The 16,887-nt window shown below is 41.4% G+C and overlaps 1 protein-coding gene across 2 annotated transcripts in view; it reads right to left on the bottom strand.

Annotated features, from left to right (window-relative positions):
- Window positions 1-1,112: 1,112 nt before the first annotated feature.
- LOC132130435 (la-related protein 1-like) overlaps window positions 1,113-16,887 on the bottom strand; it is a 28,976-nt gene continuing 13,201 nt past the window's right edge. The window contains exons 8-19 of one of the 2 annotated variants that reach the window (XM_059542144.1): window positions 16,089-16,233; window positions 15,833-16,007; window positions 15,605-15,762; window positions 14,185-14,550; window positions 11,685-11,808; window positions 10,902-11,098; window positions 10,718-10,824; window positions 4,121-4,278; window positions 3,899-4,043; window positions 2,991-3,100; window positions 2,772-2,899; window positions 1,113-2,606 (exon numbers count right to left, since the gene is read on the bottom strand). In XM_059542144.1, the coding sequence (XP_059398127.1) occupies window positions 2,406-2,606; window positions 2,772-2,899; window positions 2,991-3,100; window positions 3,899-4,043; window positions 4,121-4,278; window positions 10,718-10,824; window positions 10,902-11,098; window positions 11,685-11,808; window positions 14,185-14,550; window positions 15,605-15,762; window positions 15,833-16,007; window positions 16,089-16,233 (2,014 nt within the window). In that variant the 3' untranslated portion in view covers window positions 1,113-2,405. Of the gene's footprint in view, window positions 2,607-2,771; window positions 2,900-2,990; window positions 3,101-3,898; window positions 4,044-4,120; window positions 4,279-10,717; window positions 10,825-10,901; window positions 11,099-11,684; window positions 11,809-14,184; window positions 14,554-15,604; window positions 15,763-15,832; window positions 16,008-16,088; window positions 16,234-16,887 lie in introns of both variants that reach the window. The other variant, XM_059542143.1, reaches the window with a different exon arrangement.

Below are 16,887 nucleotides of genomic sequence, written 5' to 3'. Positions count from 1 at the left end.
GAACACCTGAGAGATGCTATGAATGAAAGCACATTCACTCTCTGACAGCAGATGGCGCTAAACTGCAGAAAATGTCCTTTCCCTGGAAACCCCATAAATAAAGCAGCTGGAATACTTTTTAAAACATTTTTAAATAGCCATTCAGATTTGTGGATTTGCTATGATGTTCATCACAGCCAAATACTTAAGTATTTAGGCTTAACAGGCTATTCGTTTTCATTTTTTTTTTTTTATCTGTACTAACATGCCCTAGATATTGTTTGAACGTGCTTATTCTTTATTGTTCGTTCAGTTTACATTAGGGCTTCATTAGTTAATTCATTAGTTACTGCCCATGAAAAAAACATCTGAACATTCATTTATCTTAGGTATTCCAATATATAACACATTGTTAAAATCTAAAGTTGCAACGGTGTTATTTAATGAGCTAACATGAACCAATAGTTTTTAACAAAGATGAATAACTTCTGTAGCAAATGTAACTAATTTGGTCTTTATAGTTCTTTTGCACTTTAATCGGTGTAAAACTTTTAGCTATATATTTTTCTGTATTCTTATAACAAAAATAACTACAATAAAGCAATAAAGTTATCAAACCTGTTATACTGTATTATGACCAATTTTTTTTTTACTACATTTCAATAATGTGATAATACCATATACCATAATAGAAGCATCAGCAATTAATCGCAACATGGTTTATCCCTACTGAGGAGACACTCGTGTACATCAGCTGATCAGATAATCAATCCTCTGCTCAGACAGATGCTAGAGATGAACCGTTTAGTTGGAAATCTGCAGGTAGCTCAACAAAAATTTAAACAGCTGCTTTAAGGTTTTTGACCTTTTAATTTTTTTTTCCATTATTAAAGAAAAAATACTACCAAGTTACAATTCCCACTAATAGCAATCACATCTACCTATAATCCAGATGAAGTGTTACGATACAAGATTTCAAGTATTTCACAATTCCCAATTTTCTTCTCTCAATAAGCCGAATATACATTTATATGCATCAGGGTAACAAAAGTTATTTATACATCTCCATGAATGATTTGTCTGCCCCCCCGACTTGAATCGGATTCATACGGACGAGAGACTTCTCCACAGCGTTTAGTTGAATAAAATGTTTTTAATTACATCAGTGATCACAAGATTTTCCTCATCGAGATTTGATCACAGCTACTCTGAATGAAGAAGCCTACCGAGGGAAAGCAGGAGAAGGGAACTGCTAAATGTGTCGCAAGTTAATACAAAATAAAATTTAAATCCGAATATTACCAGAGAGATGGATTGAAACCAAAACATTGGAGCAAACATGTAGATGTTCATACGGCAGCCAAAGTCCATAAATCAGGTCAGCGACTGCAATATTGCTTATGATCGGCAAAGTTTTCAGATGCATCACTTACAATCATCATCATGATCCTCAGAAGGTTTGTGTGTCTTCACATGATTCCAGTTGATACCCTGAGGTCAGTTTCCCTTTAGTCAGACCGTCCTGCTGTTTGCATGAAGAAAATCAAGAAGTGATACTAAAAGATACCCAAAGTAAGGCCGAGCTCGAGCGCAGAAACTCAAACGCATTCGGGTGAGCATAAAAAGATGAACACGCAAGGCAAATATATCTCTATGAACAATAAATGACACGTACAGCCAGGTGGTGTAATGTCTCTTCATTTCTTGAATTCATATGTACACTATAGGATTAACACTCTGGTAATGATTCCCATTCGCACTAGATGTGAGAATGTGCCGGTGAACGAGGGACAGGAGAGAGCGTCTCCCATGTTCCCCGCGTCCCGTCCTCGCAGGACGATGAGCTGAGGAATGACTGGTCCAGGTCAACACAACTGACCGCAGGTGGCTGAGGCTAAAAGAGTCGACGTCTTCTGTAACAGACTGTGACACGTGGAAGAAGACGAGAGGATCTGACGAGCGTTAGTGTCACAGTGAAGCCCAAGCTTACGGTGCGAGCTCGAGAAACACAGGCAACATGAAATCATCTCGCTCAAACAACTGCAGATCACATGATTTTCTGAGTACCTACTCTAGTCAAGAGCAATCTTACCCTTCAACACAATCCTTACACTCTACGAGAAAAAGAGATAAAGGTCAGGGTGGAATCACGCGTCGTTCAGCCAAATAAAACTGAGGATATAAAGCAGAAAGATTCAACAAAAGCCTTTTTGTACCCCCAAAGATACAAGAGGAATAAAACTTCAGTCTTTAATAAAACAAAGAATGGAAGAATTTCTCATGCCCTCTGCTGTCCGTTTGTGACGCAAAGATGCTGTGAACGAGGCGGTGGTGGAAGAGCCTTGATTGGACGATCGTGAGCCATTGTGTCATGCTTGTGCGGTCGGTCTGACCCCCAGCGGAGCGCCGGTGGACGGGTCAGACGCTCATTTGGGCAGCTTGGCGTCCTGCGCAGCTGCTCGCTGGCTCGGGGGTTTGGCATCATCTCTGGTGGGAGGAGCTCCAGCAAGGGGGGCGGAGCCTGAGGCGCCCTGTGTCTGGGCTCGGCTAGACTGCTGGGAAGGATGACGGCGACGGCCATCTCCGCTGGAGGGGTGTCTCTTACGCCCTCCGTCCTCCATGGGGGGCTAGAAGGCAGAAATAATGCAGCATTAATAACACAAGACAAGAAACACCATTAACATCAGGACTGAGCTGTGCTTTCGAGTGAAACAGCACTGCAGTTGGCTCAGCGCATGATTACAACAGTTTAATGTTGACCTCAATCCTGCATGAGAATCACTTGCACTCACATCCACCCTGAAGTCCTCCAGACGCTTGAACTTCCTTAAATGCTCCTGCAGCTTGGGGTCAATCTCCATGTTCTTTGTTTTGGAGTATTTCAGAAAGGCCCAGAACTTCTCGAGTCCATACAGCTGGCCTGTCAGGGCAAATGAAGGAGAATTACAGAAGAGCTCCAATAACTAGACGTGGTTTATTCCAGGTGCATCTGCTGGCAGACTCAGACAGACCTGCTTCATAGTCTTTAATGGTCTCCTCTTGAAAGTCTTTAAATATGTCCGGTCTGAACTTCCTCTCGAGTCCATAGCTGTAGAACCTGAAGAGACACTCCAGACCGTACCTGAGGAACAGCACACAGCGCCGTTATTATTAAGAAACAAAAGATCACACTTAAAATGCCATGCATGCAGACCATGACTGTCAAAAACGGTGGTAGGAAGTATTTAGAACATATAAAAATAAAAATAATTCAAGTTTTTGATTGTAAGGCAGCAATTACTGGGGCTCAAGCACTTCAAGCTATTAAAGCACCTGCGAAAAGAGACATTACGTACGTATTTAGCAAGTCTGTAACCAACTAAATTATTAAAAAGAGCGCTGGCGCCTCTACATCCTGCAAAGCGTGCTTTTGCGTTCACTCTCTGCACAAACTATTAGATATAGCGCATATTTATCTAGGTTTAACGTTTGTTATATGCTTGAACTGTTTTATATCTATAGATTTTATTTTAGGCAAGTCGTGATGATTTGAGAAGGCTCAATTGATCAAACATAGGTTCACTGTCTTTTTTTACATAAAAACATTATAGCTTATATTTGTTTAGTACATTTTTAATGGTGGGACACATTTGAATTCGTGACGGGCCGCAGGATGAGAACCACTGCTCTAGAATGACCAAGTTGTGATCAAATTTAGTTTCATTACAATGGCTCCTTGTAAACAGAAGTGTTGATTTCGATGGGAATTAAACTGCCACACGACCTTGAGGTCGATCTAAAAATAACAGGTAATCTGGCCCAGATCTCTCTCAAAACCCATTTTCAATTAAAATCACATTACCCCCATTCCATTACGTTACTCTAAAGTAAAAACCGAGGCTTTTAAAAACTGAAAGAAAAATGCTGATTATTTTCACACCTGTAGCCTTCCTTCCCGTCCTCCACCACCAGCTGTCTGAATTCCTCGTACATCTTTCTGTTGAAGTGATCTCGCAGGAAGAAGGACCAGAAGCGGAAGAGTGTGTTCATCTCCTGAGACTGACCGATGCCCAGCCGCTTGCGCTCTGTGGGGACAGCAGAGAAGTGAGCGCGAGGCGTCTGAGGTGACAGGCGAGCCGAGGAGAGCGGACGTCAAACTCACCGTTCAGGCAGCGCCGCCGGTACTTGTGATAAACGTGCTGCGTGAATCCGTTCTCCTTCAGTAGCTCATGCGATGGATGCTGGAACTTGGGGAGAGAATGAGGAGTGCAGCCGTAATTTCCCATCGCTGCAGTGCCTTCAGACGGACTCGCATTCGAGCTGCAGAGAAACGACAGAATTCAGTGATCAACACCTGAAGGGGGGGAAAAAAGCTCAGTTATAATAGCTTTTTTTGTTAATAAAATTAAAAACATCAGTGCACAATTTCCCACACCATAATCAGTCGAGCTCATATCACCAGCAAACTTACACTCATTTACATCCTTCTCTTCACTCTCTGAGGCAGAAGTCTCAAAACTCATCCTTTCTAATCAACCTACTACTTGCCCGCTTGATCCTATTCCATCTCATCTCCTTCAAGCCATTTCTCCTGCAGTTGTACCTGCACTCACTCACATCATCAACACATCCCTCCACACTGGTGTTTTCCCCTCATCATTTAGACAGGCACGTATAACTCCACTACTTAAAAAACCCCAACCTCAACCCATCTCTTTTAGAGAACTACAGACCAGTTTCCCTTCTTCCTTTCATTGCAAAAACACTTGAACGAGCTGTGTTCAACCAAGTCTCTACATTTCTCACACACAACAACCTCCTTGACAGCAACCAATCTGGCTTCAGAAGTGGACATTCAACTGAGACTGCCTTGCTCTCAGTTGTTGAAGCTCTAAGACTGGCAAGAGCGTAATCCAAATCTTCAGTCCTTATCCTGCTTGATCGGTCTACTGTTTTTGACACGGTTAACCACCAGTAGGCCTGTCACGATAACAAATTTTGCTGGACGATAAATTGACCAAGAAATTATTGCAATAAACAATAATATTGTCGTTCTAAGACCAGTTTCAACTAATATAATGATAAATGGCATAATAACAAAGGTACACCTTTGCAGAATGACGCATGTGCACTAGCTCATGTGAAAAGAACCAACTCAATCAGCTTATCACAGCTGATGGATGCTTAGCAACGACAGACGCTTCAGGACTGCAACTGCCCGAGCGCTTTAGAAAGGAGGAGAAAATGGCACGCGCGGGCATGTGTGTGTGTGTGTGTGTGTTAACTCACTGGGCGTGTTGACACAAGCAACCACACACCTACAAACATATTCAGCTGAGCAAGCCAAATGAAGCGAACAAAAAGTAGGCCCATTTTGACAGAATAAAAAAATATGCAAAATATGCTACGCAGTATTAAAATAAAGCAGTAGTGCAAGTACAATGTAATATTACTTGAGACACAAACATCCGCAAGCAAATGAAAGGCGCTTCCCAAAGCTGGTCACTCTAGCGAGACGTTATTTCTTTATTCCCGGGACATCTGTGCCATCGGAGAGAGGTTTTCTGCTGTGGGCTGTCCACAGGCTGCGCTCCAGACTAGAGGTCGACCGATATATCGGGCCGATATTTGTCATTTTTTAATATATCGGCATCGGCCGATATCCGTGTTTAGTAGCGCCGATTTAAAGTCAGGCACGTCGGCGGGCAGCCCCGTGTTATTGGTGCGGTGAAAAGTGCTGCTGCAGCAGCATGTGAAGCACCCCAAGCCAAAAGTTTTGGAAGATTCAACAACAGTCCTGGGAGATAAAGGTAGTCAGAGAATTTCACTCTGTAAATGGGGTGGAGAAGTTGTCAGCTCTAACAAACACTGCAGCGTGACGTTACCAAAGTAAACTGTCTCTGACGTTACACCGCCCATCTCACAGACAGCACCGCGCTCGGAGAGACAGCTGTCCTGGAGCTGCCCAGAACCGTGAATCACATTTGTTCGGAAGCATGATTTGATGCAGACAATAACCAGGTTTCCATCCAACTCATTTGTATTTAGGGATGTCAATATTCGATAATTTCCATGATCGATCGTCGTTTAAATTAATGATCAATTAATTACCTTAATGCTGCAAACTGCGTCTGCAGCAGTATTATTGTTATGTGCAAAAGCCACTTGGAAAAAAAGCTTTCTCACCCGAATTAAAGGGATTTTAGTCTGAATAAAATGCTAGTAGCAGGACTATAAAATTAATAGATGTGATTATGATCATTTGATAAAATGAAGAGAGCGCGCCATACGTTGGAGATCATTTTACTTTGTTGACTGTTTCCCGTCAAGGAAGACCGCTGAATGCGCCTCTTTAAATGGTTTCGTGGTGCTCGTTGATGTATTTTAAAACGCAACTGCAATGTTGTCAAATGACACACTATAGTAGTGGTGCAACAGATCATCATTGATCAATATCTTCGGTTCGGCACACACGTGACCCGCGGATTGATTTATAAAAAAAAAAAAGTTGCGCATGTTCAGTCCACACTCAGTGGTCATGGCGAGCGGAGGAACGGAGGAGCTTGAATGCCCCGAGCATTTTGGATTCCCTGTCAGATATAATGATGAAGGAAAGAGGTTAGAGTGAAAATATTGTGCCAGATCTTTATGAACAGGAGAAGAAAACAGTTGTGGATGAACTATTCCGAACCTCCTCTGTAGCGCTCATGACAGAAGGGTGGATGAAGGGTGGAGGGTGGACATCTGAATGTTAAACTATAATATTTTTTTTATTTAATGTAAACTAGACGGAAAGATCATCCTCTACACATGAGCAAAAACCTCCTTGGCATAACAGCAGAGTGGACCGGTATACGGTCCATTTAAACTGACCAGTGTAACCTTTTAAATGTTTGGTTGACTGTACTTTATTTTAATAATGAACAGACTGCGATGCAAGTTTGAAATTAGAATGCACTTTAGATGTTCTGTGTCATTTATACCAAACACAAATGTTGCTGGTTGCTAGTGTGTTTGCAGCACTACTGTTATTTATTTTTTAGATATTTATTTTTTTATATTTTTCAGTTTAATTTATTTTTATTTCTAAAATTGTATTTATTTAAATGTATATTTAAGTTTACATTTATGTTCCAACAAACTTGAAAAATTCTACTTGATAAATGCTCTAAAACTTTAATGCAAATGATTGACATACATATATATATATATATATATTACCTGTTTTATATATTTAATACTTGGTCAGTTTATTGATTTTGTTTGGTTAACTTTGGATACATTTTTTATTTTAATACCGTGCAGTGCACAAAATTAAGATTCGAGAGATGGTTCAAGTCAGTGCTCAATAAATGCTGATAAGTTTAGAAATGTTGTGCATCCACTTATTATTAGTGTTTCATTTTTGCATGCAAATGAAGTGGAAAACTTCAAGATATCGGCCCTAAAACTCGGCAGCACATATCGGCCATCGGCTGACCCTGACCTCTAAACATCGGCTATAGAAAATCCCATATCGATCGATCTCTACTCCAGACTAACCCCACATCGCATCGTGACATGCTACATTATTTACATAAAAGTTGAAAAAAAATATTGCTAATTTTTTTAATCCTGTGATTAATTGATTTATCGACTATCACGACAGGCCTAACCACCAGATCCTCCCGTCAACCCTACTGGCAATGGGAATCTCAGGAACCACACTTCAATGGTTTGAGTCTTACCTATCAGATAGGTCCTTTAACCTGTTAGCCAGCACCCCCCATTATGGGACTCTCAGCTGAAGATTAAAAAGATTTAACTTTGTTTGCCAATTACAGAAAATCATGAGATTGCTAGAAATGCAGCATTAACAATGAATTACGATGCAAATAAGTGCTGATGTGCTGATGGCCACTTATACAGATGGTAATAACACAAATGTGCCAAAGTAAATAATCCACTCTCTCTATTCACATAGACACGTTCACTTTGATAGCCGTGACCATTCAGTAATAGCGAGCTGATTTGGGCTGATTTGCACTCAAACAGATGGTAATCATGCAGATACATCCACATTCAACATAAAACACACTCTCACATATATAAAAACTGTTGAAAAATAAAAGAAACAAAGAAAAAGGCGATTGCTATAAGTTCCGCCTCCATCAGCTGACAGGTGCGTCAGAACGTGTCACGAGGGAGCGCCAAAATTCAAATATACTATCTTTCACCTATCTTTCATTCATTCTTTTTCCGGTGGATCGTCTCATTCTGTTTGTGACACTGTACGCTGCAAAACCATGCCGTTTATTTACTACCAAGATGCAGTTTCCGACCGTGAGTTATTCCATAACGGACACAAACAGTTCTGTCGCTGAAGAAATGAAATGTAAATAAAGGAATTATGATCCATATTATAACGTTATTGCTTCGTTGGACTAAACATGCTTCATGAGACGTCGTTCAGTGGACCCTTACCTTTCTAACTAAACTGGGATTTACAGCTGTGGATGTGTTTATGACTCGTTATTACGACAGATCTGGTATGTACAGCGTTTCTTATGTTCATGTTTTTATGTGTACTGCTTACACAAATGTAGCAAATACAAATGTCTTTATAAGACATGTCTTTATAAGCTTTCCATTGAAAAACAGCGATCTGTTGTCGATGCTTGAGGCTTAAATCTTTATAATGATACATAGTTTGTCAAGATTAAATTTGTCCTGTTTCATTTAATCTATTCATAAACACTGACACGTGTGAGTTGAGACGCTTTGAGGACGAGGGCGTCGGGGTGCAGCCTAAGAGGTTAAAGTATCTTGGAGAGGTGAGGTGTCCAAGTCACAACATCTATCTACTGGGGTGCCTCAGGGCTCAGTTCTTGGACCACTTCTCTTCTCTGTCTACATGGCATCATTAGGTTCTGTCATTCAGAAACATGGCTTTTCATACCACTGCTATGCTGATGACACTCAACTCTACCTCTCATTCCATCCTGATGATTCGACGGTAGCTGCTCGCATCTCAGCTTGTCTAACAGACATTTCTTCCTGGATGATGGACCATCACCTTCAACTCAACCTTGCCAAGACAGAACTGCTTGTGGTTCCAGCAAACCCATCGTTTCTTTACAATTTCATCATCAAGTTAGGCACATCAACCATAACTCCTTCAAAAACAGCTAGAAGCCTTGCAGTTATGATTGATGATCAGCTGACTTTCTCAGACCACATTGCTAAAACTGTCCGATCCTGCAGATTTGCTTTATTCAACATCAAGAAGATCAAGCTCTTTCTTTCGGAACATGCTGCACAACTCCTTGTTCAAGCTCTTGTTCTGTCCAGGCTGGACTATTGCAATGCCCTCTTGGCAGGTCTTCCAGCCAATTCTATCAAACCTTTAAAATTAATCCAGAACACGGCTGCAAGATACATTTTTAATGAGCCAAAAAGAATACATGTCACATCTCTGTTTATCAATTTGCACTGGCTACCAATAGCTGCTCGCATAAAATTCAAGGCATTGATGTTTGCCTACAAAACTTCCACTGGCTCTGCACCCATTTACCTAAATTTGTTACTTCAGACTTATGTGCCTCTAGAAGCTTGTGTTCTGCAAGTGAACGTCGCTTGATTGTTCATCCCAAAGAAGCACAAAGTCACTTTTAGGGACTTTTAAATTAAATGTTCCTCCTGGTGGAATGACCTGCCCACCTCAATCCGAGCAGCTGAGTCCTTAGCCATCTTCAAGAATCAGCTTAAAACACATCTCTTCCATCTTTATTTGACCCTCTAACTTTAGCACTCACTATTCTAATTCTATCCTTAAAAAACACTTGCACTCTAATATTTGCTACTAGTTTTCTTAAAAAATAAATTAAAAAAAACTAGCTTTCTAATCTTTTTGTATTCTATCGGTTTTATTTTCATTTATTATACGATTAAAAAAAGCAAAGACCTCTAACACTAGCTTGCTCTATTGTTTTCCAATTCTATCTGTTTTCTTTTTATTATATTATTTAAAATCCCATGCTACGTGTACTGTGTTAACCTAACTGAGACTTGTTATAGCACTTATATATCATTGCTCTTTTTGATTGCTTCCACTGTCCTCATCTGTAAGTCGCTTCGGATAAAAGCGTCTGCTAAATGATTAAATGTAAAATGTAAATTTATTAATTATTAATGCATTTGTTTTAACTCCAAAATCTACTGACAGCCTTACAGATTTTGCTGTAGAATGGACATGCTTATAAATCTGAACTTACATGGTTGAAATACATGAATACTTTGGAATGGAGACCTAAGGTGGCTCTCTTTTTAAAAAGGACTTTGCAAATCAGCATTGCTAAATTTTGCTGAAAAGTAAAGTGTAGAAGTTACACAAGTTTAAATTTAATGTAAGGGAAATGCACTGTAATTTTTTTATATATAAAATAAATATTAAAAGTTACTTTGGAATCAAATTTTGTTAGAAACTCAAAGCCATATGTCAAACTGAGCTATGTTCCACATTTGAAGTTGATATCACAAAAACTGAGGCTAAGCGCCATACCAAAAACAACCACCGGGTAACACTAAATCTCCTTTGAATTTTTTAAACACATTTTCCTATCACAAATGTATACATTTTTCTCACAATATTATTCCCATCTCAAAATAACCACCAAATATGGACATTTTGAGATTCAGATCTAGATTAGAAAAAGTTTTGATTTTAAAATACTGTAGTAGATGTTGTAATATGACACCGCCCACTGGGGTGTTTGCTGACCTGACGGAGGCGGTGCGTGAGCGGTGCTCTCTGGAGTCCATCACCCAGCCCACGTGACACTCCATGGGTGGATTGGAGCTGTGGCGCGTCTTTCTCTTGCGCGGAGTCTGAAAGAAGAGATCGTCCACCGGTCAGTAAATGACATGCGTGTGCATGCTTCCAGCCTGTAAGAGCGGATACGTACTTTGGCATCCAGCGGTCGTCCCTCCTTCACCACGGGGTAGAAGCGCGGCGTCTGCGTGGGGTCCTTGAGCCGCGGGGTGCGAGGCGTGCGGGGCGTGCGGTAGCTGGGCGAGTCAGGCACTGTAGTTGGAAGAGAGCGGGCGATAGCTGACGGTTCAGGCGCTCCGAACAGCTTGTTGGCCAAGGCTTCTGTGGGGACTACAGGAGAGAAAACATTCATGCTTTAAACCGACTGAGCAGATCCAGTCAGATAGGATGGTTTTCATGCAAAGCATCTCCACGTCCCAAAGTTAACTCTCAAACTACAGCAAAAAAAGATGGTGTGACATATTTTGATTTCAGTTTTTTAAATGTTTAATTATCAGCAGCACGGCTCAAGTAACATTTTATTAACCATCTGGTTGAAGCCTTATTCCAAGTGCAGCACATGTGAAGTGCTCAACAGTGTAAACATAACATAAATTCACTTCTTACATATCTTTCCAAAAGAAATGAAGGCAAATATTGTGCAAACACATCCTATATGTTTAAAAAGAATGCAAAAATGCTACATATTTCTTAGCCAATGTCGATATTAAGTTTTAAAAGGGCAATTCAACCTTAACATGACAGTGTAGCAGTAGTATCAGTGATTATTAAGAGCAGCTCTCAGTCTGTCAGCATCAAATATCAGTCATACTGGAGTAGTTCACTCATTTAAAAAGAACTAAAAATAGTGATGAACTCATGCTACACATGAGCTGTAGTGTAGCGGTGTGTGTGTGTGTGTGTGTGTGAGACTCACTCTGCTGGGGGCGGGGGGGTCCGGGAGGAACCTCCTGATGGGGGTCGACGGGCGGCTCAGGGGTCAGACAGTCAAACTGCTCTCGGCTGATCAGGTGCACCTTCTTGAAGTTCTCCACTTCTTGCTGTTGTTACAATATAACACAGTTACAACCAGATTTACAAGCACACACACATACAACAGGACAAATATTTAAGACACCTGTGACCCGGAGCACGCCATGATCCCCGAGCTGTGGCTCTACCAGCAGGCAGCCGAAGCAAACACCAACTGGCTTTTCTAGCAGCGCTGGCCTTACTGGACACAGCACGTGAACCACACAAAGAGCTCCACACAAAAGAGCACAACAAACGCTCCGCTGCAAGACCTTTCTGTCCCGCCCGTCCAGAAACACGGCGCTAAAGTACACACTCACGGCCACGAGAAGAACAGAAGAGCGGCAGAATGGACACACACCCAGAATCTGACAGAAGCCGTGACAGAGAACACAATCAGAGCATGAGCGATGACTTCTATCTGCTGTGACTGAGCTGATGACGACGGTCACACCACTCTCTCAGTTTCTCTCAGTGCACTTTTAATAACAGGTTTCTAGTGTTTTGTTCCAGTCTCACGCTATCTAGTATTAGACATGCTCTCGGTGCATTATAGTAGAGCTCTAAATCAAAAACAGAAATTAATCATCCTCAATATAAATCTGAATTATAAACTGTAAAACACAAATACACCAGATGATGAAACATTTAGGTTGGATGACTGTAGTTTAAAAATATGTCTAAAAAAAAAATACCCTAACTCCCCCCTCAAATGAAAAAAATCCCCCGTTTAAGAGTCACCTAAAGAAGGTATCCCCCCCTATTTTCCAAGACGAAGTTCAGGCCCTGGAATGGGTGATTGAATCATGGACTATCCTGTTCAAAAACATAGATTTATTCATAAAACACCCGTGTGTTTGATTAGAGATGTGCAGCTGTGACTTTGTTTGAGAATATTTTGAAGCATCGAAAATACATTTTGGTCCAAAAATAGCAAAAACTACGACTTTATTCAGCGTTGTCTTCTCTTCTGTGTCTGTTGTGAGAGAGTTCAAAACAAAGCAGTTTGTGATATCCGGTTCAGGAACGAATCATTCGATCTAACCGGATCTTCTTGAACCAGTTCACCAAATCAAACTGAATCATTTTAAACTGTTCCCATCTCTAATACGCATTAATCCACAAATGACTTAAGCTGTTAACTTGTTTAATGTGTCTGACACTCCCTCTGAGTTCAAACAAACCAATATCCCGGAGTAATTCATTTACTCAAACAGTACACTGACTGAACTGATGTGAAGAGAGAACTGAAGATGAACACCGAGCCGAGCCAGATAATGACTCGTTCATGAGTCAAGAAGCGTTTCTGTCAGACGCGTCCGATTTGAGAACCGAGGAGCTGATGATACTGCGCATGTGTGATTCAGTGTGAAGCAGACTGATACACAGAGCGTCTGAACCGAAATGATTCTTTTGGTGATTGAATCTGAAATGATTCTGTGCTAATGTTATGAGCCCAGGTAAACCAAAGGCTTGAATCAAGGGCAATCATCGTAAATGACGTCATTACGTCGAGCGCAAAAGAACCAGTGAACCGTTTTCTTCAACCGGTTTATTGAATTGAACGGTCCACAACAACCGGTTCGCGGAAAAGAACCAAACTTCCCATCACTACTGGTGATCCGAAAACCGATGCAACCGGTTCTTGACTTGTGAACGTCAATCTTTTGTTTGTTATCTGGCTCGGCTCGGTGTTCATCTTCAGTTCTCTCTTCACAGCAGTTCAGTCAGTGTACTGTTTGAGTAAATGAATTACTCCGGGATATTGGTTTGTTTGAACTCAGAGGGAGTGTCAGACACATTAAACAAGTTAACAGCTTAAGTCATTTGTGGATTAATGCGTATTAGAGACGGGAACAGTTTAAAACGATTCAGTTCGATCTGGATGAAATGACCCTCTGATGTCACATGGACTACTTTGATGATGTTTTTCTGACCTTTCTGGACATGGACAGTAGACCGTACACACAGCTTCAATGGAGGGACTGAGAGCTCTCGGACTAAATCTAAAATATCTTAAACTGTGTTCGGAAGATGAACGGAGGTCTTGCGGGATTTTTGGGTGAACACTTTAAACTCCTCTGATTGGCCAGTGCATTCAAGAAGTCAACATGTGTCTGTGATTGGTTACTTGGCTCAACTCTGCAGAAACGCTCTGTCGCTCTCCAGAGCTCAAACACACATACACTCTGGAGCTCCTACAGATTTGTTTCAAAGTCACATTCATGAAGTTTCTGAAATAGTGGCGCTGTAGAGACCCTGTGCTGTGACCAGTGTTATCTCTCTATTACTGATTTAGATAGCTTGAGCACATGCAAACAATCTTATTATCTAATGTGGGGGAAAATAAAGTCTATTTTCTGGTTCTGAACTAGAGAACATGCATCAACAGCAGACCAGCTCACCTTGATGGTGGCGTACTCGGGCTCGTACGTGTCGTCCCAGAGGTCTTGTTCGTAGTAATACAGGCCGTCGTTGATGACTTTGACCAGTTCGCTGGTCAGTTTGGAGCGTGAGGTGTGGTTCCCGGTGCGGTCTCCTCCGGGATGCTTGCGCAGGTACGGTGGTGTCTGTGTGACGATCAGGATCTTGTTGACGTCTCGGTCGTCGATCTCACAGTCCGAATCTTCATCTGACCAGTCGGTGAAAGTGTTGCGCCGGCCGTCTATCTGCTCCATCTCCTCGTCGAACATGAAGTCCAGCTCCTCGGGCTCGTCCTGCTCCTCTCCTGCGCTCGGTGCGCTCTGAACCGGCGTCCGAGCCTCCTCCGTCTTCTGAAACAAACCTCCATCACTCACACATCAGCTTCACACGCTCCAGATTTAACACTGCTCATGCTCAAGAAACTAAAATATGACTGCTATTCTTTATTTAGTAACAACCAACTGAACAGGCTGCTTTAATAAAATACAAATAATCTATATTTTTCAAAATGCTAAATCAATGTTTTAACTTAATTATGCTACATGCATTAACAAAGTGCAATTAAAAATCTGTTAGTAAAACTGACATTAACATACTGAGAGCAGACGCTACTGATTCTCTGAGTCGTGCAGTCGTGCTCAACATAAAGCAGGTAGAAATAATTAAAACAATGTGAATGTGAAGTAGTGATCAGCATTATATTATTTTCAGCAAAACTGTGCATCATTTAGGTACAATTTAAATGTAAATAAATGTATGTAGCACAGCTTGATCCGGTCAAGAGAAAGTCCAGGAAAACAGAAGCCTATCTTTATCCGTGTTGTATTTACCCCAAATCTAAAGACTGATCTGAAGATCTAATTTTGGGCTGGATGATATAATCACAATATCTTTTTCCTTATCGTATACTATTGATAATTATTGCATTTACTGTTGATAAGATAGTGAATCCTTTCCACATGTTTGTTTGACCTTGAGAATAAATGTAAGAATAACTTAGTTTTTTATTTAGGAGCCCATGATATCCATTTTTATTTTTCCCCAAAATACTTTTTCCACTGTATTTTTTTTTCTGAATTCTGTGATTTATAATTCAATACAAATTTATCATAACAATGGTGTACAATGGAAGAAAAAAAACCTAGGCTGTATGATATTCCTAATAAATAATGATTCCTTAGAGAATAATAATTTAGTAGTAATATATTTGTGTCATAATTTCTTCAAGTTAAACCAGACTTCTATTTTTACAGATTATGATGGATATTAGATGACTCCATATAGAGTTGTCCAGAGCTTATTATCGTCATCAAATTTCAAAAATCTCAGTATGATATTGTTATATCTCCGAGCCCCAATCTACTTCCTGTCCTTGTGACAGTGGGTGACCTGTGTGTGCACCTTGGGTCGCGCCGGAGACGGCCGAGGCCTCTTCTTCACTTCGATCCATGACTCCGAGTCCAGATCGGGCAGACTGGCGGACAGACCCTTGGGCATCAGCTTCAGGTTACTCACATCATCAGTTCTGGACTGCACCGGCGCGGAGGCTCTCGGAGACCCTGCAGGTCACACGCTCCGTCAGAACGGTCCTTTATAAACTACTACAGCTCACACCAGAGCTCATCTCACCTGTCTGCTTCTCCACAACACTCCTGGGAACAAACTCTGGGCAGTTGATGAACTGAGAGAAGTCTGTGTGAGAATGGTCTGGTAAAGCGAGGCCAGGCAGTGGCCATTTCTCTGGCTCGTCCTTGCAGCGGATCTTCAGATCGATGATCTCCACCACCTTACTGTCCTTCAGCGCCTGGAACAGAAGCAGAGGTCACAGGTTACAGACGCGGCGACTCATTAAACAGCAGTGCGAGCGTCCGGCGGAGGATCTGACCTCTGTGATGAGGCTGAAGTCTGTGGTGAGCGCCTGCACTCGGTGGAAGCTGGCGATCAGAGCCAGCGGCAGGAAGCCCTCCTCATCCATCTTCCTGCGCAGGAAGAAATCCCTCTCCAGGTTGTCCACACTGAAGTAGTATTCACTGCAGAACAAACACACACAACTCCTGCTTTTACTGACGGTGTTCATTTCTGTGGTTGTGGCCACCACTTGAATAATGCAGAAACGGGTCATATAAATGAAACGCCCAAAATCGGCAACATGGGAAGATTTGGTATCGTTCAACTCAGTATGATACACTGAATCTAAAGAGACACATCTTGGGATTTTTGGCCGAGCCATTCAGGAGTAATAAGTAAAAACAGCCATTTTCCTATCTCCTGGCCACTAGGTGGCACTGTGTCGAAACTGTGCAGGTAGCCTCAGGTCATGGTTTTCATCACACACACCAAGTTTGGGCTAAATAGGCTAAAGCGTTGAGATATAGCCTCACATTCATTTTGGCATGCTCTTCCTCAAATTCGTTCGCGTATCATTTGAGAACGCTTCGACTAATCAACTTTATTCCATCTTTTAATTCAAATGAAGACGATCAGAGACGATTTTGGTGAAAATATTACAAACCATTCAGGACAAGTTCAGAAAAAAAAAGTAGGTTTTCAGAATAATAAAAAATTGGGGAAAATCTTGACCTGAAGAAATGTTAATGTTGGTGTGCGTTCGACTCGGCATGAGCCAAAGAATCAGAAGAAAAGTAACTTTGTTTCTATCCATTATGGTTAAAAAGTTATTTGCA

Source organism: Carassius carassius, chromosome 47 (assembly GCF_963082965.1).
Source record: "Carassius carassius chromosome 47, fCarCar2.1, whole genome shotgun sequence".
NCBI classification, from domain to species: domain Eukaryota; kingdom Metazoa; phylum Chordata; class Actinopteri; order Cypriniformes; family Cyprinidae; genus Carassius; species Carassius carassius.
This window is presented reverse-complemented; position numbering and strand designations above follow the sequence as displayed.